This window comes from Perissodus microlepis, chromosome 3 (assembly GCF_051167445.1).
Source record: "Perissodus microlepis isolate ML-2025 ecotype Zambia chromosome 3, ASM5116744v1, whole genome shotgun sequence".
In the NCBI taxonomy this organism is placed as follows: domain Eukaryota; kingdom Metazoa; phylum Chordata; class Actinopteri; order Cichliformes; family Cichlidae; genus Perissodus; species Perissodus microlepis.
In genome coordinates this window covers 29,836,376-29,860,990 of record NC_140463.1, presented here as the reverse complement: position 1 = coordinate 29,860,990, position 24,615 = coordinate 29,836,376, and the positions used below count along the sequence as shown (strand labels likewise).

At 38.2% G+C, this 24,615-nt stretch overlaps 1 protein-coding gene across 2 annotated transcripts in view; it reads left to right on the top strand.

The window, feature by feature from the left end:
* Positions 1-842: 842 nt before the first annotated feature.
* adisspb (adipose secreted signaling protein b) overlaps positions 843-24,615 on the top strand; it is a 41,348-nt gene continuing 17,575 nt past the window's right edge. Inside the window, exons 1-3 of one of the 2 annotated variants that reach the window (XM_084923949.1) lie at positions 843-1,045; positions 6,569-6,672; positions 18,229-18,362. In XM_084923949.1, the coding sequence (XP_084780075.1) occupies positions 6,654-6,672; positions 18,229-18,362 (153 nt within the window). In that variant the 5' untranslated portion in view covers positions 843-1,045; positions 6,569-6,653. Of the gene's footprint in view, positions 1,177-6,568; positions 6,673-18,228; positions 18,363-24,615 lie in introns of both variants that reach the window. The other variant, XM_084923948.1, reaches the window with a different exon arrangement.

The window sequence follows — 24,615 nt, the reverse complement described above, 5'->3', positions numbered from 1 at the left end:
ACGCGCTCGGTGCGGGTGTTTATTTGCCATACAGGAAATAAACAACAAATACAAAAATAATAATAAAAGAAAGGTAGGGGGAACAACTTCACCTTGATTAATAATTTAACGTCGTTTAACAAGGTTTACCGACACTTAAGAACAGGCTGACACCTTCTCGTCAAGCACGTTTTCCTCTGTTCGCGGAGGAGGATTAATGCAAGGGTGCAGCATGGTAAAGAGTCCTAAACCACGTCTTTTGCGAAATATTGTCCGGGGACCACCACCGGCCAGAGGGCCACTTTGGATCCGCCCGGCCATGTCATAAATAAAAGCAGCATAATGTTATTGAATGACAAAGCAAATGACTGCACGTGCGCACCAAGGTTTAACTTGTTTACCACAGAAAGCGTGCAACATGTCACGATTCCTCTGTGCATCAGCTAAGCATGTTTTCTTTATGGTGTGCATTTTAATTATCTGTAATCCTGTCTGCACCTTTTAACATCAGTCCAGTGACTAAATGGTATTGGGAAGATGACCGTCTCTGATGCTCCACATGAAGCATACAGGACCAATGCAATGCAGTGAAATGAAGTAGTAGTGCTAATAAACTGGGGTTTTAGGACAGTGGGTCAGTACTACTAACTAACATTTGTTTGTTTGGTTTAAGTTTATCCGGCAGCTGTGATGTTTGAAGACATATCTTTTAATAAAACTAATATAAATCAAGCGATGTAATGTGTATCTGCAATAAAAACACATTATCTTCAGAGTCAGGGACAGAACTTCATTTAGAGTTTGCCCATGCGCAGAAAGCACTGCCAGATGGCGCTATCCGCTACAGTAAACCCCGAGGGTGAAAGAGGAGACTGGGAGTGTTTTACAGCCAGCTTTGACTGTCACTCTTTTGCAGCACATAGAGTAGAGAGGACCGTTTCTGCTTTTGCACCACCGCCTTTTTCGCTTTTGTAAAATATAGACTTGGAGCGCAACACCCGCAGCCGCACCACGTGACCAAATGCGGAAATCATCCGACTGAGGAAAGTAGAACCGGAGGCGAGAGGTGAGGGTTTGGTGCCCGCCTGATTTTCAGAGAGGCTGTTGCTGCTGCTGCTGCTGCTGCTACGTGTTTCGGAGAAGGTTTCCACTTAACCCCACGGTTAAATGTACGATTTCCGTATGGTGTGAGTAAAGGTAAGCAACAAGGAAGCAAAACAAAAGAAAGCCCCGACCGTTTGTGAAACGCGGTAACTTTTTAAGAGGAAAGCAACAAACCACCTGGCTGGTTGGCTGGATGAGGAGGGAGTCTTTGTGTAGACAGACGTGCAGTTATAGTAACTACAAAGAAGTAGACCAGAGAAAAGAACAGAGCCCTTTATTTGTGACCTCACCCCTGCACATTTAGCTCCTAATGCTTCATGTTTTGTGTAAAAGTCATTCTTGCTTCTTCTTCCACTTGTACTTTCTTTGTTGCTCTGCAGGTAAAGCTCGGGGAAAAACCAGCATGGCTGTGGCTGAGTTTGGGTGTAAGAGTTTTAATGGTCTGCATTTAAAGCTGTATTCATAAAGCAACATAAAATCCATCAGCACAAATTTAGATGCAAATGGTGCCTTTAAAAGCGATTAAATGAGACTTGACAGAGTCTTTGAAAGCTTCTGAGTGGTTTAAAAAAAAGAGTAGTCCTTTGAATAACTCGTACAAACACATAAAAGCTTAAGAAAATATCACTCACTGCCAGCTAAGCTGTCTCATATTTCAAATACCAATGTGGATTTGGCAAAAACAAAACCAAAACCAGTACCTAGATGTTCCCTAAATCAAGTGTACATTCACTTCATAATTCATGCATCAGTGTGATTTTGTGCTGTGGTGGCTTCCACGTGCAGCAAAAAGTGTGAGCGAGGTCCACAACTTCGGTCACGTAATAGTGTAGTCAGGACATGCTAACTATAAATATGTTATGGTTCCCGTTGCTGCCAGTTTGTGCCTGTTTTACAGGGAGCAAATCACCTCCTTAAAATAACAAGTACCTGTTGCTGCTCTCTGTGGCATCTGCAGTTTTAATTTATGGGCCGTGGTGCAGAGCTGTGACAGCATTGACGGTGACAAAGCCTGGCTGGGCTTAGTGGTTTAAATGAGGGGTCATGCATATAAATGAGGTTTGCCCTTTGAAGAAACAAGGCCTTGCAATTTCACAGGTTGAGTCAGTGTGGAAATACAGCAACAGGTGATGAGCCACAAAATTAAAACTGCTGAAGCAAATGGCATTGATTTATGTTTTTGCAAGACAGTCTTTTGCAGGGAAAGCCTGGGGTCTGGGGTTCATATGGATGTTACTTAACACCTACTAGGGCTGTGCGATATGACCAAAATCTCATATCCCGATATTAAGACATATATGGTCCGATAACGATATAAATCACAAAAATGTAACATTTTCTGTAAATTCTGTGAATCTCGGGCAGCTGGACTTGCGTGAAGTGTTTCCAGCTGCGCGTCGCGTACCTGGAGTCGATTGTTTTAACTGATGCATGAAACTATACATTTTTAGACATAAGTAATAATGGCTGCCGTTTTCTTTGTGAGTATTTATTACACGGCGTGCTGCGGGGAAAAGCCTGTTCTAACGTTTGAGTCTAAGGTTTATTTTTTAGCACCTGACGGATCTTTTTTGCTTCTCATCCGTAAACACTGCATCTTTCACATGATTCAGTTTATTTTGAAAAGTCTCAACAGGATCTTGAGCTTTATTGTGAAAGGTTTATGTGGAACAAGCGGACACGCGGTGGTTTTACCGTCGTTGTTGCTAATGACAACGCATAAAAACAAACGCTTGTCTGTCTGTAGTGTGGTTATATTAAATGTAAGAGAAAGAGGGAACTTTAAGAAATTAATATAGCCACTACAGTGACCATCAAAATAATGAAAAAATATTGCCGTAAACAGTTTATTTTGCGACACCACGAAACAAACGATAGCGTAAAATGAAACGATAGACGTTTCTATATCGTCATCCGATATATATTGTTATATCGAACAGCCCTAACACCTACCTAAACATTGCTGTAGACCACCCACATGTTTACTGCTGCGAATATTGTCAGTATTTAGTAACTTTGTGCAATTAACAGTGACATTTGTTTTCTTAGCCCCACCTGCCATGAATGCGTGACATTGTATAGCATTGCATTGTCCTACTTGCCTTGCTTAGAAACACATTTATAAAGAATCCAGTACCCCCAAGTTTTAAGCGAATAGCAGTAACTCTTTAGTAGCTCTCTTTGAAATCCCAGCGTATTGCAGAAGAAAAAGATCATGTAATTTATTGCAACCTGGCATCTGTTTTTGCAGGTTTTAACAAAATGACTGTGAGCATAACAAAATTATATACTAGCCAAATTAAAACTTGTGAACTTTGTGATTGCATAACAGTGAAGTGAAACAGTGCAAGGAATGCAGTGTTAGTCATATGGTCTGACAGGTTGCGACCAAGCCAACAGTTTAGTCACATATCTGAAACTTGTCACAGCAGGATGTCCTTAATAATTAGTCATTAGGCAGGAAAACTATGCACGGTTTGAGTACAGTAGGTCAAACTGGAGTAAAGAAGATGCTCTGAACGCTTACAGATATTAACAACAGTCTTACAGCAGGTTAAAGAATAATCTGACCATTCACATTTTTTTCCCTGTGCTTTGTTTAAAACCTTCCCAGTTGTGTTCCACCACGACAAAAACACAAGTATAAACCTAGAATAAGCTATATGTTTACGTGACACAGATCACCCGACACATCCATGTAAACACTTTTTAACCTTGTAAAATTTTGTGTATCTATCCAATCATATATACCTAATGTGTCACCACCTTGATTCTACAGCTCAAAGTGTGCACATATGAATCCCATCAGTGGCTTTCTAATCTTAGCGACCCATTTAGGTGCTTGAAACAGGACTGGTATTTTGCCCCACTAAAAGTGGATCATTGTCTGATTTCTGCAGCACTCTCAGTGGATGTGACACTGTAAAATTTCTGTTCCAGGCTGTTACACCCTTACCTCACCATTTGCAGCAAGAAAAGTGTCGAGTCTGGCATTGGTCCTCACTTGGTCCACTTTTATTTCTCCCTTTGGCTAAAAAAGCAGGAAGTGCAAAGCAAGTGGGATTCTTGGGGTCATTCGTCTCACAGACCTCATCAGTTCCTTTAGAAATTATTTAAAGGGACTTAGCGACTTCTAAGAACAAGGTCAGACTTGGCAAATCTTTTATTTTGGACAGGAACCTTTACTAGGGCTGATTAAATGTCAGCAGCATTTGTTTTTTGACAATTCCAAACTGGAATACGATTTTTTTTCTGTTAAAAATGGGCAAAAAAAAGCATTTAACTTGCATGTGAGCTGCATGCACGTGAGTCATTTTTCTGTCTGAGCTGAGATTAGTTATTATCATGACATAAAGAGTCTCAAATTAATGAGCTTAAATTTTCTTGCAGCCTGGTGGAACAAACCTGTGGACCATCTCAACTGACCCCTGATGTCTTAGAAGTAAAACTTTTAAAAAATGAATAAAAGCTGTAGCTTCAGCAGGGCGCTTGTGATGCGAAAGGAGACACACACGTTTTTTCTTAAATCTGTAAACAAATCATGCTAAATGTCACCCGTTACTGCACTAATTCTGTTCTGGAGCTTTAAGAAGTTAACAGTGTAGCAGCACAAGATCCAGTTTTCAACCAGCTTCGGGCTCGAGTGACCCTCCAGCTCACAGAAGGTTTTCAGAGCAGATTGGCAAGTACAATTCACTGCACAATCTGATATCTTGGTGTTTCGATTATCATAATTAATCTGCTCCAGGTTCAACATTGCAAGTGACCAGTCGCATTGCTGTGATGTCATAGTTGTTGAATGTGGAAACACCATCACAGCAAACACTAACCTTGACCCTGTTGGTGTTTGGTTTTTCCTGAGTAGACATTGGCAGGTTTCTTTCCATGTCACAATACTGTGAAATCACAACAATGTGATTGATTTCTGGCTGTGTTAGCCTGGACCAACATTAATTATGATGATCCAGGAACAACACCAACACGAGTCAGTACACCTACTATCACCAGCTGCACAAAATTGGATATATTTTCGAGCTGTGGGGTGAGCCTTGGAACACTTTTCCGATGAGGCTTCTTGTCGAGAGACAGGAAGAGCCAGTGCTATCTGGTAAGAGGAAAATGGTTTCATATTGATGGTTTGTATCTGTGACTGCTTGTTTTCAATCCATTCATGTGCTATAATATATGAATGTACTGTATCAAGCATTTAGGTTTATTATTGTCAGACTGACACAGAAAAAGCAACATTTTCTACCAGAGTTTTTGTTTTTTAGATCAACGGATCAGGCTTATTTTAAAGTAATCGGTCCTATCTACTCCAATTTATGGATTTCAACATTTCTTTCTTTTTGGTTGTTTTACTGTTTACTGTACCAAAGTCAGTGTTGCCCTACCCTGCTCTGAACTTACTACAGTAAAAATAAAACATGTTCACTGTCACCATTTAGTGTTTCCTCAGTGAGAAAACTCATCAAGTTTTGTGCTCACAGGGGGAAAAAACCTCTTCCACGTCCTCTCTTGAAATATAAAGAGAAAAAAGTTTCAAAATGATGTATGAAGATGTGCGTGGGTGTGAGAGAGAATATTATTGTATAATGAGAATAAAGGCTTTCAATTCAATTTCAATTCAATTTTTTTCTGTAACGTAGGCCTAAAAAGACAAAGTGTTAAAGCAATGAGGGAACTTTTTTTAGCATTGTTATTTTTTTTTTTTAAAGTGGCACTCACGTGCTTCCATACTTTTCATAAAACATCCTTTTGTACTAATAATAGCATTTGCTGCTCCAAATCTTAAGACCTGACTTAACTTAAAAATTTTGTCACCAGATCAAATAATTGGATGCACTACAAATGCCACTTCTAAAAACTTTCTATAGTAATGTCACAAGTTCTTGCACCTGTTGGTTAAAATTATTTAAAGCTGCTGCTTGTTGAACTCTGTCAGGCCTGCTGGTTATTGTTGTATAACAGCAGTACTGCCTGAAAATAAGACTGCTATCTTTGAGTGTTATCGTAGTAGTATATTAAATAGACCTGCATGCTATGTCTTTCATGTACTGGCTATGACTACCTTGTGCTGCACTGTACTTTGCATAAATATAGTTAAAGTTTCTCCGTGCTTATAAGAAGAGTAGTGATGAAGATTTTCCATCTGTGCAAAGCCCACTGACAGCAGCAGCCTCAGCCCCTAGCTAATCCTCTTAGACTGTTTTGTTGTTTTCCTTTAATTGAAGTCTCTGTCGGGAGTCTCTGGTTCTCCTGGCTTGACTAGTACAGGACAGCTGTGCTCTCAGCTGAAATATACGCTAACAGGGGGTTGAGGATTTAGGAACAAGCACAGGGAGTCCAGCCATTATTTCACTGTTATTACTTTTCGCTCATGTAAATCTTTGTAAATCGTCCTCTTGTTTTCTGTTGTCACCCCCTTGTGTGATTGCCTCCTAACTTCTTAACTTTTCTTTTTTTCCCTTTTTTTTTTTTGCAGAGTTGTTTTGAGGTCGGACTGCTGAGATGACAAGGCTGTGACCGTGTGTGACTAAGTGTGTCTGTATTGGACTCATTCCTGTGAGATGGCTACTGCAAAGAAAAGTGAGTGTATACTGTTGTATGCATTCTTTAAAAGTACTTCTAAGTCATTCTGTAGTAATGTGCAATTTTTAGAAACAGGAAATGCCCACTTTAAACTGGTGAGACAGACAGACAAACAGCAACGGCTGTAATATTCAACATATAGGCAGCCCACACTAACCCGAGATTCGAATGTTTTTGTTTTTTTAAGTTCTACTGAATAACTCAGTCGTGTGGCAACAGACTGCAAAAATAATTTGCATAAAGTTATTTGGGAAGGGGGGAGGTACTGAAAGAGGAAACCAGTTTGCTGATACATTTGGTACAGGAAATCACGCACAGTCATGTGAAAAACTGAGTACACACAAGTTGTAAGTTGTAGATTTGCTGCTGTACGTGTTGTGTGACTCACTTTGGGCTAAGCGTTAGCTGTCACACAGACGGCCTCACATTTTGTTCTAGAATACGCTGGTATATAGAGAAGTGCATGGTCGACTCGGTGATTGCAAGGTGTCCAGGTCCTGTGACTGAAAATCAAGCCCAAATCATCATGCCTCCACCACCATGCTGACATTTGGTATGCGGTGTTTGTGTTGTGTATGTTTGGTTTTCTCCTAACGTGGTGCTGTGTATTATGGCCAAACACTTCCACTTTGTCATATCTGTCCAAAACACATTTTTCTGTAATTCCTGTTCAGATGCTACAGCCGAGTTGGCTTATTCTTTTTAGAGAGAAGATGCTTTTTCTTGCTAACCCCTCCAACCAAGCCATACTTGTTAAGTCTTTGTCTAATATGATGAACTTTAACTTTTTCATGCACTTTAACATTTAACATGCCACTGAGGCCTGTAATGTTTGAGATGTCGCACTTGTTGTTTTTTCTGAGCAGGTTCTCTGAGCGTTACATGGTCTGACCATGAGGCTAATTTGCTTACATTGTGGCTTTGTGTTAACATACACCTGAGTGCTCCAGACCAGCAGACTGCCAAAACTTCTGCTTTTATAGAGGTGCTCACAGTTGCTGATGATCAGTTAATCAAACAGATTTGATTAGGAATATCTAAACTGCTACTTGCCCTCTTAAGTAAGTAAGGGGTAAGCAAGGGTTTGTTTTTCACAGGAAAGGATAGGAAAGGAAATGATGAGTAGTCGTGTGAAACTTTCATTTTCACATTACTATATATAGATGCGTAAAAAAAACAAACAAACAAAAAAAAACAGTTTTACTCATCTGGGACATGAGCTACAGTTTTAGATGCTTCATATTTGGCTAACTGACGTAGCACTTCTTCTGCATTCATTGTTTATTAGAAGGTAAACGAAAGGAAAAAATAGAGTAACTAATTCCCTGTTAGAATTCATGATGACGCATAACCACAGATTAACCATTTCAGCCATGACACAGCCTGACTTAAATTATTTTTTTGATTGAAAAGCAGAAATGGTACAGTGAGGCATGCCAGGGAACAATGACTATGTGTTTATCTCTATGAAAACTTAATCTCCTTCCCAGTAGTTATGGATACTTGTTGCCTTCACAGACCACTTTGCAGACCTTTGTTAGGTTCACTGATGGCTGGTTTTACGGGGTTTGGATTGGCTCAGATATCACAGGAAGAGTGTCTCTTAGAAGTTGTTACCTTCAGTACAATAGAAGTATTTTATAATAAGCAGTAAAAATTTTACTGTGGAGATTTCAATCATTTTCTTTTGTCCTTTGAACATTGCCGTGTGCGAGTATCTGTGGTAATCTGTAACACACAAAATGTTATTGTTGTTGTTTGTTTTTAAAAGTCTTTTCCCAGGAGGATTTTGTAAATTACTGTGCGCTTTCATCTGCTGCATATCAACGGGATCAGTCTCCCTCAGTTGTCTTCTTATGAAATTTTATATTTGTTGTAGCTTGGACCACTTTATGGGCTTGGACACGTCTGTGTTACTTAGGGCCAAGGTCAGTGGATGTAAAGGCGACAGAAAAGAGGCTAAAAGAAGACAGGAAGACATAGATGAGCGTGTGTGATCTCACTTTAACCATGCCCAGCAGTGTGCTGAAAGCAAAATTGAAGGTTTTTTTTTCTCTTCTCCCCACAAAGAGTGCTACTAAATGTGGTAATATAACCAAATGTGAGAGTCTCAGGTGGGTCTTTTCAGAGTTGTTACCAAATATTGAAGCTTGCAGTTTGTTGGTGTGATGTTAACAGTAGACACTGGTAATATTTTTTATCTTTTTATTAACTGCAGTTTTTTTTTCATTAATAACAGCTGATTGGGTTTTTTTTGGTTTTTTTTTGTTTTTTGCAATTTTTGGAGGTAATGATATTTTATGTCCAGTCTGCAAACACTGCACTTGATTCCTAAACCCACCAGGATTAGACTGATAGGCTAACAGACTACAGTAATATTCAGCAAAGCAGAAAGGGACATGCTGACAGGCAGATTAGTGGAAGGACATAAGTAGATGTATATTAATCTGAAATAAGCCAGTTGAGCAGGGCTGTGTGTTAATTTGTGTGTACACATTCTTTTTTTGTGCTAACTCGGGGATATGAGACCAGTCTAAACAGTGCCAGCTCTCAGTATTGTGATAATGATAGGGTTAGGCTTTTGATGCAGTTCTTGTATGTGAAAGTACCTCAAATACACACGAAATGCTTGTGTTAAAGAGGTTATCCGTAAATAGGTTTTCAGTCTAATGCAACTTAAATATATAAAATCAAAGGTTAATTTATTAAAATAATTCATCATTAAGAAAAATGTGCTTGGTCTAGTAAATTTCATTTGACCAGATTAAATTAAATGTAAGTACATTGTACTTATGTAACAAAAATTATATGGGGAATAACTTAAAGTCGGCAATCTGGGCAAATATATTTTTTTGAGTGTCTTTAAGAAAGAATTGCCTTTGTTGGTCTTTGTGAGTGGATTCATTAGTGAAAGAAATTACCGCCAAGTCTGTCTGGATGAGTAGATCTTTAGCATTCATAGGAACATGACACCAGATGAATGATAAAACTGAAAAGTGTTTATGAATGAGCTATTTTAGATGTACAGGCCTCTGGAAGTTACAGTTTTAAATCAGCAATGGAGGTGATGGATGGCTGCAGCATTTCTTTTGGCATGAGTGGATCACCCTTTTGAAGAAGATTAGCATTTTAGAGGGTTATAAAATCTTTTTTGATAAAAATCTAGAAGCCTGTTTACATAAAAACGCAAGTAAACACGTTAGCTGTGAGCTACAGATGCATTTTTGGTACGATCCAGGGGTTAAAGCGGGATTTGGACAGCTCTAACAGCAGCTCAGATAACAACCATAGATATATATTTGTTTGTCTTAGTGGCTTTGTTAGCTTTGTTTTGTTTGTGTAGAGGCTGTGTGATCTGCTGACCTTTTTTTTTGCTGCTGTGGCTCTGAGGTTTATGGATCTTTGTGGATTTAGGCAGCTGCATTGTATAATATATCAGCAGATATTACTCAGGCTGGGACACTAGCTTGAGTGATATCTGCCTAGCTGTAGTATGAAATTGGAATTTGGCAACAGATAGTGAAGAACATCAGCTTAAATTCAAACGAATGAGTGAAAACCCTGACCTAACCAAACAGTGAGCATGGTTACTACTGCAAATAAAAAAAAAAACTTTAACAGGCTTCATGTATAATGTTTACCCCACATAGCCTGTACTTAGGTGCGGTGTCCAAGTGTACTAACAGCTAGTCAAATTTCAATGACTCATTTTTTTTCCATCTGTGAGAACAGTATCATCTGTGATTTGTTTGTATAAAAACCTCTCGTTCTTTCTTTGAACTGGCAAACACTCATCTTTATCCATCCTCCTTTAACAAATAAAAAAAATAAAATGACCTATGACTTATTTATTACTAATTCTATTTATTGCAGCTTTCAGTTTCTTTAAGATGATTATGCTTAATTTGCTGAGCAGTCATTGCCCTTTAAAAGTCTTCTTCAATCATCCCCTTGTGTCCTTTGAACTCAGCCGATCTGCTCTTTCATTGAATTGTATTTCTAATTATTGTTCTTTACATTTTGCATTTGTGAGACCATGTTTCACACCCCCAAAATATTAGTAGGGACATAAAAATATCAGTGGTAAATCTTAACTGTAGTAACAACCAGGGCTGGGCCATATCATATGGTCAGTGATAATAATATTATAAATATAATATAAAAAATGTCATATCATTGCTATAGCGATGCTATACAAGCCCGGGCGTGTCTGAAAACACTGTGCCAGGCTCCAAACATTTAGTATCTAAAAATGAAGGTACTCTAGAAACCTCCAACAAAGCAGAGTCCTTCAAAATAGATGAGAAAACCAACCCCACCAAATATGGAAGCAGCACACTTATTTTACCACACCGCTGAGTGAAACCAGGCTATAAAAACAGCAAACACTAGCAGCATGTTTAAAGTCACTTTTATTCCTTATTGTGAAGCTCAATTTGAACTTCAACAAGTCATTATTAGTATGTATGCCTAAATGCATTGAGTTGCTGCAAGATAATTGGCTGATTACATATTTACAATACTGAGCAGTTGAACAAATGTACCTTATAAAGTGGCCAGCGAGTGGATCTGTAAATACACATGTAGCGTCATAGTCATTTGTTAGTTTCTGAGCAAAACATTACAGCTCTTAGATTTACAACTCATGCCATTATTTTTTTTTCTTAAACTGCTAATTTTTTCACATGGAGTCAAAGTTCAGGTAGACTCGCTGTAGATAAAAGCACATTTCTTAATCGGACTTTTCAAGCTATAGCATATCGTTTTGACTGTGAAAGGCTGCTTTACTGCAAAAAGTCTGCCTTTACATGAATAATTACTCTCCCATGAAGCCCTATTGTATGAACTTCAAGGCTTCACTCAAAAAGCCTTATAGCAGGGTGAAAAACTTTAAGTGCTCTCATGTGATTTAGATGATTATAGTAAAGCTTAATATTTGATAGAGAGCTACGTCTTCTCAGAAAGAAAGAAAAAATGCATACATATTATTGCTGAAGTTTAATTTATGTGTGGTGATCATTATATCATTGTATCCACTCACCTTCTATTTGAATAAAAAAGGAAAAAGAGAGCCCTAGGCTCTATTTTTCAAATGTTATTGAGTTTCCCATGTGTATTGATACTCTATACTCCAAAATAAGATACAAGAAATGTCTAGTAGATGTTAAAAGATTTGCTCTTGATCAGTATAAAGCATTACTCCTACAGGAGCTGATGAATTTAAGCTTATAGCTGATTCAGAAATGCATTTGTAATGGTTCTATAAAACAAATGATGATATCAGATAAAACCTCTCTGACTTCTGGGTGTCTTCAATAAAGGTAAAAAGAAAATGTGCAGATAAATTATGAACTAATTAAATTATTAAAAGGTTTTTGTAAAAAACAAACAAAAACATCACATAAGTTCAAAAAAACAGGTTTAATAATGGTGACTCACCTGAATCCAAAAACTTCAGGTCCATCACTCAGAGGTTATTCAGTTTCTTGCATTTGGACCTGCTACAGCATTTTTTTGTTTATTTATTTCTTTTTTGTAGGTATAGGTTTCATGTGTGTATTGTTATTGGTTATAAATGATGGTTTATCTCAATTTGATCTTCATTGTCAATTGAGACAATCCCAGTAGCTGCACACTCCCCAGTCCTATATGAACTGCTCCAAATGTAAAGATACACCTTTTAATTGTGATGTTATAATGTGACTTTGAAGTGTTGACGTATTTAAAATGTAGCATACATCAATAATTTCTTTTATTTGAACAGGATTTAAAATTGAGGATTTTTTGTCACAGATTTAGTCTATTTTTTTTCTTTGCCTAAACTAATTACCCTAAACATGAAACAAGTAGTATTCCTTTTATCATTAGTGTATTTTTATAGTAACATTGAGAACTGAATGAGCACATTTACGTTTGAAAGTCAAATACCCGATGCCAAACACTGTGCTCCTAAAATCAAATATGGAAGTATCAGGGTGAATATCGTGACTTGGGAAAGACTCATTATTAATACTGTGGTATGTGTTGAATTCATAAAAAGGCACAGATCAGATAAGAAAACTCATTTTACGGATAATATTGACATACCCTGACTCTTCTCATCCTTTATCTGGAGGCTTATAAGGTAGCGTTGTCTAGGATAACAAGGCTAATAAATTCAGTTTAAAGTTAGTTTACGTTTTGCTTATCTTGTTTTAGAACTTCGAGTATGGGATATTGTTAATATTAAAAGCCTTCTTGTTGTTTTCTTTGATATAAAGAGCTTTGGACATGAAACATCATTCCTCAGTTTCCAGTTCTATTTCTACACAGTGATCCTGCACATATGGAACATGATGTAACTCCACGAACTCATTACTGTGACCCAGATTGCTGATAGCAAGCACTTCTAATCTCTAATATGAGTCTGAATAAAAGTTAAATGGAACTAGAGCGACAGTAATGCCTGTGCTTCGTGTAATGTAGCTGCTTGTGTGAGTACTAAAGGTAAATGCATCAGTCTTGTGCTATGAGTTTGAATACTGGATTGCACGGGAGAGCCACTTACGGTATGCACGGTCACGTCGGGGCTTGTTTCTAAAAATTTGTACTCATCGTTCTTACAGCAGACGTTTGTATCTATAAAAATAACTTATTGCTTTATTAATATTTTCAGTTATACTGCTACAGCTGGGATAGACTTCAGGCCCCCCATGACCCTGACAAGGATAAGTGGAAGAGAATGGATGGATGGATGTTACAGTGATCTCTGCTGTTAGGGCCAACATAGCCAGCATTTTGCATAATGATGTCTGTGTGTATATGTATTCCCTGTGAGACCAAAGTTTAGGCCTAAAATGTCTGAAAATGCTTGTCTGCAGACAGTTTTTTTCTGTTGTTGGCTTTGAATGATGTCATAGAGAGGGGGTATCCTTACATGGCTATGTCAGTCGTATAGCGCTTAATATGACCACAGAAGTTCCACCCACCTTCTTAAAACCTGCTGTTTGTTAAAGACAGCCAATTAGAGGAAGGTTTGCTCAAACGGAGAGGAGCTAAAAGAACTTGTGTCAGACACAAGATGAATTGAGGGGCTCCACCAAGTCCCACTAATAGATAAATGTGGATTATTTTAAACTGTAAATCATGCAAAACTACTCTACTAGAGACTAGTTCCACATAAATCAGCTAACTTTCCCAGCAGTAAAATGTTAGGCTGACTCTACGAACACGTTATGCACCAATCATGCCAAAACCTGTTTATTTATTAAAGAGAAGGCCAACACTCCCATGTTGAACATTGTGGATTTGGTCTCCTGAAACACTAGATGGCTTCTGTTTAGAAAATGAACATTAGTCACTTTCTGAGAAAGTGCAACACTTTGGTGTAAAGATAAGTTATCAATACCAGTTTTGGTTAGCATTAGTAGAGGCCAATCAGTTGAAGAACTACTGGAAAAAGATGAAAGAACATTTTCATATCTTTTGACTTCTTTACTTGTTAAGGCAAGACGTTTTAAAATGAATTCACCGTTGCCACTGAAAGGGAAGTAGCAGCTGCCTGCAACCTTTATTGACATTAACCTCCTTGCCCCAAGGAAAAATTTATGTTTGCTCGGTGATTGCATTGAACTCTTTTGCTGTCTGAGGCAAATTAGTTAACAAGTTGTTGTGGCAACCAGCTGGTGTGCAACACCCTCAAACTCTGGATGATCGCGTTCAATAACAAGGTGATTGCACCGGTTGCCTGTTGGGAGCCAGGCTGCTTCCAAACAATGGAGACCTAACTTAGTGCAGTCACTCACAAACAGATCACAACACAGTGCGATTAACTGGAGTGAGTCTGTGCTGATGAGTGCGACTGGTCTGCGATGTCTTACAATAGGGCACTTGACTAAATTGGTTCTCGAGTGGCTGTATTATGGTTATATTTCTTTATGTGTTTCTTTAAGTGCTTAAACTCCTGTAGTTAATTTGCCATCCTGCAGTGACTACATCACTATTTATAGAGGAATTTTAGTTTCAGATCTATGAGGTTTTACCGAGTATCTGAATATATCTAAAGGATTTAATATGAATTGAATATGAATGATTTCATTGTACACAGCAACAACTTTGATATTTTTGCCCTGTTGTTAGAGTTAATTGACAGATTATTGCAAACATGAAATTACCAATTTGACCCCATACAGTCACAAACTGTAGACTGTCTCCTTGTTATTGCCATTTCATTTTGCCATCCAACCATCCAAATTGTTGCAGTTCTAGTTCCTGTACCTTTCAAACGCAACACGATTGCAAGTTCATTGCACGTGATGTTTTCTTTGATATTACCTAATGGATGTAGAATATCCAAGTTTTTACTTTATTTCATTTCTTTTTACTGGCTCTGCTGCACATGCTGGGCTTTGGTTATTTTTACAGGAGCTAGCCTTAAACAAAAATTCTATTTGATTACTTTAACAAAAAAAAAAAAGTAGGTTTAGGTTGTGCTACATAATTAAATGAGCTGGATCAGTTATACCTTACACAAATTGAACCTGTGCATATTAATATGCTCACTTGTCAGGAAACTGGCCTTTATATAAATTTAGCTTATATTAAGCTGATATGTCTTTATTTTCAGATTACTATTGGTTTCCTGTTTCTGTGAGATAAGAGATTCATTATTTTGATTTAATCTGCTCTTCAAGATAAATGCTAGGATATTGCCTAGCTTCACTGTCTTAGATTGGTAATTAATTCAGATGGTATCAGCTTCACCAACTGTTGGCTTATTATAATTTGGCAGAGGATGTTTGACAAAAACCCTGTGCTTGAATTAAAGTAACATTTCTGGTCCAGAGCTGAAGGGCAGGAAAACCCTCTGCCAGTAAATGTGAGGATAGTTTAACTTCAGACTTGACTTCAGAAAAAGAAATAAATCTCCCCAACTGTCAGTTTGGCAAGAAACAAAATGTGGTTTAAATTACTCTCTTGCACACCACGAATGAGAAAATGTATTAAAAAAGACATTAATATTCTGACTGCTGTCAATGAGCCTTGATTGGAGTGAGTGTGACTTTGGTGACATTTAGCTCACTGAATTAATAATGCTGATTCCAGATAGCTTTTCAGTGTGGTGGTGCATGGGCCTGTTACACTGTGACTCCGAACATAAACACACCTAATCCAAAGAAGTAACCCAGCAAAGTTTGTTCCATGGTGAAGTAATGCTTTATGAAATCCAAGTTAGACATGTGGGCCTTGTTGTCAAACAGTCTTTGTTAGAGATTAAACAGAGATAAAACACAGTTTTAAAAACAACAACAACAACTTCCTTGAGAATATGTGTAAATGCTGCAGCAGAAGTAGAAGAGCTTGTATGAATTTGTGAATGAGATTGTATAGACGGCTTTGAGTGCTCAAGTACAGCTAAAAAAGTGCTTAACAAGAACCAGTTCATTTACCATTACCATACAACTGTGCAGACAGAGGTTGGTTAAACAATGACACTATTGCAGATTGTATTACTTTGAAGTTGTATTTAATATTATGACATGTTGAATGATAAATAGAGAAAGTAAAGCTCTTTACATGCCATCTGAAGCACAGTATATCCATCTTAGGGTGTCAGAAACTGTTTAATCGAAATAAAAGTGGTTAAAAAATGTCCTACTTCAGCTAAAGCACTGACCACCTCCTGGAATTCTTTGGAGAAAAGCTATCGATCAAGTAGTTCAAGTTCAACTCCTCAAACTCTTCAGATTTAGTGGCTATAAGTGACCGGCTGTGAGTGCGCCTCCTTGTTATCTTTAGAAACTAACATCTTGAATATTAACACAAAGGACCGTTATCCTTGCAAAGCACTGACAGGAAGCAGCAGATCGTCTTCACTGCATATAAAGCTAGTTTGGGCTGCTTCCTTATTCACAGCAGGTAGCTCCACATGTTTGAGTTGCAGATTTTTATTTTTTCATGCCAGGTCTCCTTCCTGATTCGACCTTGAAGGGAATTGTGTCTCCTCCTGGGACCGAGCTGGGGATCTTACGCTCATTAGAGCCCAACATACATTAGGAATATTTAAAGATGTAAACCGTAATTAACTATCGTTTAACTCCACAGGAGATGTCAGAGGGCGCCTCCAGTCTGCTAGCACCAATCATAGCACTGCTGCTCCACCGCTATGATTCGTCTTAATGCTGCAGATCTCGTGTGAACGTTACAAAACATACAGACATTCTTATAATCGTACTATATCGAAAAGAAACAAAAAAAAGCAAACTCCACCCTCTTTCTTTACTGCATCGTTTCGTCTGTTTATGACCACCTCAGAGTTCTCTATTAACCAAACTCGCATGGCCTTGCACAGTGTTAGAGGATCACAGCATAGCTACAAGGACAAACAACAGTTAACGGTCTTTAACCTGCAAGCTCCCCAGTGATGCTGAACTGTGCCCATGTGAGATAAATACTGGTGATTATCTAGTGAATTGATGGAGTGGGCGTGATGTATGCTGACTCTCTCATACTCTATTAAGGCAGCACCCGAAACCAAACTGAGTATTTCCAGCTTCTTGAGGGGACTATCTCCTGATTTTTGTCTACATGTTAAAATAGGGCATCTTAGGACAATTTCTTGACTTGATATCTCTGACATTGTGACTCACTCTCTGGAAGCTCATGTGTGATAACAACTGAGGGTTCAGACGTGCACTCACACACTGCAGCATCACTTACTTAAAGTGTTTTTATGGGCAGTAGCATTCACGGTGGCTTAAAGGATATCGTCCTATTAATGGAGTATTTCATAAATATTTTAAAAAGTTGCTTAGGTATATTCTTTGTACTATTTCTCCCTGTCTTGCTGTTTAGCCGGTGTTGAAAGGCTCTGGGAAGGAGATGCTTTGAAAGGGGCTCAAATTTATGGAGGAGACCTTTGAACAAATTGTTTGTTTTTTCAGGGAATTATTATTTTTTGTGGAGGGCGGTTTATTTGGAGAAGGATTTTCCATTCTCTCACACTGGGAATGAATGCCTGGGCAGAGGAAAAATAAATAAAAATGTGTCAGTGTATCCTATGATAACACTAAAATCTAAGGCCAAATCAGAAGTTTAGATTGCAAACCTTTAACTCTTTTATTTTGACACTGAGGTAACAGTGAGATTCACATATAGGTGTCTGTAATGTGATATCACCCTGTTTATCCTGTGGGTAAAGATAGCTTTAAGACTCTGGGTATGTGTTTGGTGTCTTTGTCTCATGCTGCGAAATGAGCGTTGGCCCAGTCAGATGGTCACTTAAAAAAAATAAAAATAAATAGAAAAAAAAAGTAAATATCTGAAGGGGATAAAATCTTTGTGCCTGATGTGTGTTTGTGTGTGCATTTTCAAGGCTTTAAAGCACCCAGAGGGTGCATACTAGCAAAGCATGCGCATTAGTGATTGTGAAGTGCTCTCCAGCAACTCTCCATTACATCACTTAAAGGAAACAACCGGCTGCTTAATGTGTGTTTTCTCCCTTTAAAGGGATGCAGTGTGAATATTTGTACATAGCAGCCCTTCAGCTGCTCTTCCGTCTTTCCTCTTCCTCAGGTTGTGCTAAGGCGGGAGGCGTTCGCTTCTCAGAGGAACCCCACGCTGCATCTTCACACGTTCATTTCGATGAAAAGCTACATGACTCCGTTGTCATGGTGACTCCAGAAGATGATGGCAACTTCTCGGTCAAGGTTAGTTTAACCTTGTAATAGTTTGACACTTAATAGTTACTGAAGATTAAAGAGATGTCTTTTAATGCAGCTCAGTTTGATTTTAATTTTTTTAACCTTTTTTTTTTTTTACCTTAACTGTTGTTATAACAAGTGCAGTCAAAAAGTTTCACAACTTGTTCCTTGAAAAAAAAAACAACCCAAACAAAACCCACCACAGCTAAATTCCTCTTCAATGTCTTCTGCTTGTGAAGCACTGTGAGGCTTTAAGGACTTGACAGATTGTTTCCTTGACGTCTTGTTCAGACCACCAGCTGAGCACAAACGTGAACTTATTCTTCAAACCAACTTGACTTTTATACCAAGGACGATCGCTAATGATGAGAGCAGAGTCCCTGTCCGACTGTGGTGCAGGTTTTAGTGGAAGAGCCTACATCAGGTCAGGAGTCAGAGAAGTATGGTTGTTGTTTATTTTTAAACATTCCTGGGTTGTGCACCGAAATTTCCTCCTGCAGAAGTTCAGGTTTCTGCTCTAACATCCTGACATGTCACATTTGATCCAAATGACTTGAAATATGGCCATGATCTTAGCTCATCACTGTGCCCTATTGCCAAATTTGGCTCTCTGCAACCTTATTTTTCCTAAGATGAATTTCAAGTTGCTGATTAGACACAGAGGAGAAGATACGTGAACATGGGAATGGACTCTAGAGTATATCCAGATGTAGAAAAGAAGGTCAGAGTTGCACAAGGAGCTTTGAAGGCAATGACGGCTGAATTTAAATCAAGTAAAGTTTTTCTTTAGCGTTTTTATCGGTGCAGTTGTAGAACAGTTTTATCTCACTTCCTGTGTCCTGCTAAAGAGTCTGAAGACCACTCTCCTCTCTTGTATTGTCTGTATTAGTTGCAGTCAGACCACAGTCTCGCCTTACAGGAAGTCTAATATAAGATGCTATTTCTGACTGTCAGACGGCAGTTGAGGTAATTCACTTTACTCTGTGTTTCTCATCAGTTCTATATCATTGAACCCACGAATGGTGGTAAGAAAGATAGCCTTTACTCATTTATAATAATTCTTTCAAAAAAGTTAATAGTACTTCAATATATATAAAACAGTCAGTGATTAACATGCAAATGTGCAAACATGTGGATAAAATCATATCACTGTGCACTGAACAGTCTTATGGCAGCTGATATAAAGGACCTCCTGAGGTGATCAGACGTGCACTTTGGTGCAGTCAGTCTTTGACTGAAGGTGCTGCTGTTGATAACCTTGAGGCCACAGAGAGGGTGTGCAGGGTTGATTATAGCTGATTTCAGCTTTAAGTGCATTCTTCTCTCGACTGCCTGCTGGGCTTTTTCAAGTTCAGACCCGACTGCTGGGCTGTTCCTCTATACTATAGCAGCAGAGAGGAACAGTAGACAAACCTATAGAGTCTATAGGTTTGTCTACTGTTCCTTTCTGCTGTGCGGACAGCTTCTCCTCAGCAGGCCCCAACAAAAAGAACTGGCCACCACCATATTGTAGACACACTGCACACCAAGGGATGGCAGATGTTCAGTGACCTTAGCCTCTGTAGAAAATAAATTCACCTTTGTCCTTTACTGCATACCGCCTTACTTGGACTGGAAGAGGTATCTGTGGTTGACCACCACTTCCACTTAATTGCTTCAGATTGTTGTTAGTGTTGAAGGAGGATTAATATGAATAAAATTCTCTAGGGATTCACAATAAAAGTCAGTAATTATCAAAATCTTCAGGCAGGACAATTATTGACTGACCTCTGGCTGCTACATGTATTATATAAATGGAAGAAAAAATGTCTTACGTTGTCTCACCTTCAATGTAAGTGCCATGCTGTTGTTGTTTGGTGCTATAGATGACAGTACTGAGCGCTAAAATAATGAATAAAACCCCTTCTGTTCATCTGGACGTTGAGAGGGAGAAACATTTCATCACTCATCTAAGTGATTTCTTCAGTCTTCGGGATGATTGAGACTGTTTTCAGTTTTCACATGACACATTAGATCGATCAATCTATCTTCTCAGTCTACAAAATAAAAGGCAGTGTGATTAGTGTAGACACAAAACAATGTCTAAGTTGTGTGAATATTTTAGTTAGAGGATGTTACTAGAAGTGGATATGGAGAGCTAATAAGAGGAAGTGTTAGATTAGGTGGCATTAAAAAATAAATAAAATAAAGCTTTTGTAACAAGTAGAGTCAAAAATTACATCATCATGCTATGAAAAGTCAGTACTTATTTTATTTTGTAGTTTTTTTTCCTGATGTAATTCTCAAATTTTAGCATTTGTAAAAGTTTATATATGTAAGTAATAGGGGTAGGCTAGAGTCTCAAAAAGATATCGCCGTATTTCAACAGAAATTTTTGATCTTGATAATTTGATGATATACAAACAAAATACTGAACCAAGTTTCATCAGCGATTGCACTCACAGGCAGTTTCTTTTTGATCATATTTTTCCATTTTGCTCCTAGGTTTTCATTTTCCCTTTTAAGAGTACTGATGGTTTGAGGGACACTAAAAGCACACGTGTTACTTCTTTCTTTTATACTGTGCAATTATTTGACAAGGGGAAATTATCAAGAGCAATAAAGATGCTAAACGTCCATCTGTGAAGGATAGGAAGACTGAAGACTATTTTTAGTCTGGTGATTATGTGTGTTTTGTTTATATGTCTGTCTGTTATGAATTAATGTAGTGATGAGGTGCTTCGCTGATGACGCGTTGGAAATGTTCGGAGGCACTTACTTAAAATGATCACCCTAAGCTCAGCTGTCTGGCAGCATCACACGCTCTCTTGGATAAGAAACACTCTGCACCAGTTTGCTTCCAGCCTGTTATTCAGTTTGCATCATGCGTGTCACGTACACCAGAGAACCAAATTCAATTCCAGTTTTATTGTCATGGGGTGCAGGTGTAGTTTCAGAGTGGATGTCAACAAAGGCTGTAAAAAGGTTGATTAAAGGTTTGCCAACACAAGATCTTACTTCTCTGGCACATGTCTTTCTAGCAAGAAGCCTCCAACTGGCTACATTTATAAAAGTAGTGATTAAAAATATTTTTAAGTTTTGTTTTCTTTTTCAAAAAACAAACCTACTTTTCACAGATTGTATCTCTTGTGGCGTATCAGCTTAAAAATTCAGAAATAGTACATAAGGGCTTAATTTCTTTGGATGGCATGTTTTCAAGTGGCAGATATAACAGAGAGAGGTAGGTCTTTGATCTGGTGTACCCGTCCCCTCGCTTTCTGTCAGAATTGATAGGTTGTATCTGTGAAACATCGAGTCCAAGATTAAAGTCCTTTCATTCCTGCTAATCTTCTCTGTCAGCTTTAAAGTTTAGAGAACAATGATATCGGACGGCGCATCTTTCTGCTCTCGGCTCTTAAACCCTGGAGGAACCAACAACAAAGGAAGGTGCCTAAGGCCCAACATTGTTGTAATATTAATGATAAATCACCCTGTGACTTAACTTGTCATACAGGCTTGATCTTTAGATGATAATAATGATAATGAACCATGTTGCTAACTGCACAATTAATTTATTTTTTACTTTCTTTTTACAGTTCTTTACAGCTGCTTTGTTATAGAGGTGGTTGTTCATCAACTTTTATTCATTTCATTGTTTTTTTTTCTTTATTTTTCTTTTCAACATTATTATCTGTGAATGTAATGTGTGGGATATCTGTCAGTAGAGATGCATTGCTAGATTCGAATTCATAATGTTGTTACAATGTTCAGTTGTTTCGACATATTGCACCGTTTTAGACCCAAACTGAAGTGTCTCAACAACTTATTTTTGAATAGCAGTAACATCTTTTAAAAATACTTGCCAGAAAATTTTTTGTTTTTCCTCTGCCAACGTCATGAATTTGAGGAATGTGTTTATAACTGTCTGATGGATTGCCATGAATCTTTGAAGATTACAAGTCTTCCCACAGCTTTTCACTGCTCAGCTGTAAAAAGTCGAGTGGGGTGTTATCGTCGTGAACAGTATAACTTGAGAACGATGGGAGATAGGATATTCAAATTGATCTACTAAAAATATTGTAGAGCTTTCAATGGCAATCCATCCGATGTTCATTCATCGTAAACATCAGGTTCATCATGCCACTAAAGCAAAATTGATCATTGAAGTTGGCTCCAGAAACTCGTGTTTGAGTCAAGCGTTGTTTCATTTACATAAATGTGCTCATGGTTAACTGGTGAAGGCTGAAATATGAGATGCAGTGATACTCTTTTTACTAGAAAAGATTTTCTCATCGATAACCTTGCTGGTAACCTCTGTGTGTTGTAGTTCTATTATGGTGGAAAGTGAGTAATTCATTCTCTGTTGTCTCCAGCATGTTGCTGCAGTCACTGTTGATGGGGGAGTGTGGGGTTAAGTTACTATAATAAGCCAGAAAGCCCAAGTTTCAGTGTAACAAGCACCTCAAACTTGTGGACGAGTATTTAAAGATCACCTTTGACCTAAGGTCAGGGGTGATCTTTAAATTCAAAGTGACTTATAAGGCGTACTATGTATGTAGCCGGTCTTTAGTCACATAAATGAAACGTGATTAGGCAGAAGAGTGATGTCCATCTGGGACACTGTAATCAAGATTGTAGGGCAATTTGGCGGCTTCCACAAACAAGTGCCCTCCCCAATGTAATTTTAATGGATTAATTTTTAAGTCTATGAGAATGCCTCAGTTTGTTCACTAATCAATGTATCTTTGTTATTACAACATTCTTTTTTCTTTGGTAAATAAGTTTAAAATAACATAAACAGCAACTTGAAATAACATCTCACTTTGAAGTAGTGTCACAGATTTGTTGTTGTTTATCTTTTTTTCTCATGTTGTTGTTGTTTTTTTTAACGGTGCCTTTAAAGTCTTCAGAGTGTAACTTTCCAGATTCATAACTGCAAACTTCAGTATGAAGATTCTTGTTTTGGGCTAAGTGTCTGTGGTCAACTCTGAAACAAAGAGGTGGATGCAGTGAGAAAGCGCTGCATAAATTTGATTCTTATTTTCTTGGTGTTAGGGCAGGTTCATAAAATGTGTCCCAAAATAATCAAACCCAAAGTCACAAAGTCATATTATGATGTTGAATGAAAACTGTTGTGTGTTATAAAACACGATAAAGTGGTCGACTTTCTCAATTCAGTGTAATTGGCAAGCAAAGATGGACTTTTTTCCCCCCACACCCTTATCCATGTGTGAAGCTGACCATCCGCTGTATCTTCTCAAAGGCACAGCAGGAACTTCAAGCTCAACCAACAGCAAGCACATACAGGATGAAAACAGGAGGAGTAAAAACAGCATGTATGCTACTGTTGTGTGCCTACCACTCATGACTCAAATAATTAAATTAAAGTCTTATTTCCTGCTCTCGTTGTGTTAGCTTAACTGTGAGCCACCTGGGTAACAACTTACTAGCCAGCTAGCCAGCAGCTATTATCTTAATGTATATATAAAATATTGAATGTGTAGTAAGGAGTACATTGGGTTATATTGAATAGGCAAGTTTGTCCTTGCCTTTTACACTTAAACTTGGGCTTATTTAGACACTTTCTGGCTTCTTATAGTAACCTAACCACCCCTGTCAACATACAGCGGCTGCAGCAACGTGATGGTGACAACAGAGAAATAATTACTTAGTTCCCACAACATTAGAGCTATAAAACACAGAGGTTACCAACAAGGTTTATTAAAGGGAAAAACTTTTCTGGTAAAAAGAGCCTGCATCTCAGGTTTCAGCCTTCACTAGTTAACCATGAGCAGTTCATGTAGATGAAATTTAGAGCCATCATGTTTCCCTTACAGATGAATTGTAATAATTTTGGTAATTCTCTTAATTACTATCTGAAACTTTGCACTTTTTTGTGGTTTTACGTGTTACCCCTCAGCCGTAAAAGTCAGATGGGGTTGTAACCCTGATGGATGGGCGAGCAGGTGGGCAACACAACAACCAAGTCGTGAAATCGGTAACTCAAGATCAAAGCAACGTAGGAATTTCAATTGATACCACATGTGCATCTACGAGAATCTGACCTCAGGGGCCAGAGGTCAAGTTTTCTGAAAAACTTGTGACTTTAAGAAAGCAAAGTCACCTAGGATTTCTGAATTGATTCCATAGATGGTAAATGGAATGGTTCTTATATAGCTCTTTTCTACTCCATCTTAGCACTCAAAGCTTCTCTGTATGTGCTTTCTATCTAACATTCACATGCATTCTTGCTCTGATGTATCAGCAAGCAACTTGGGGT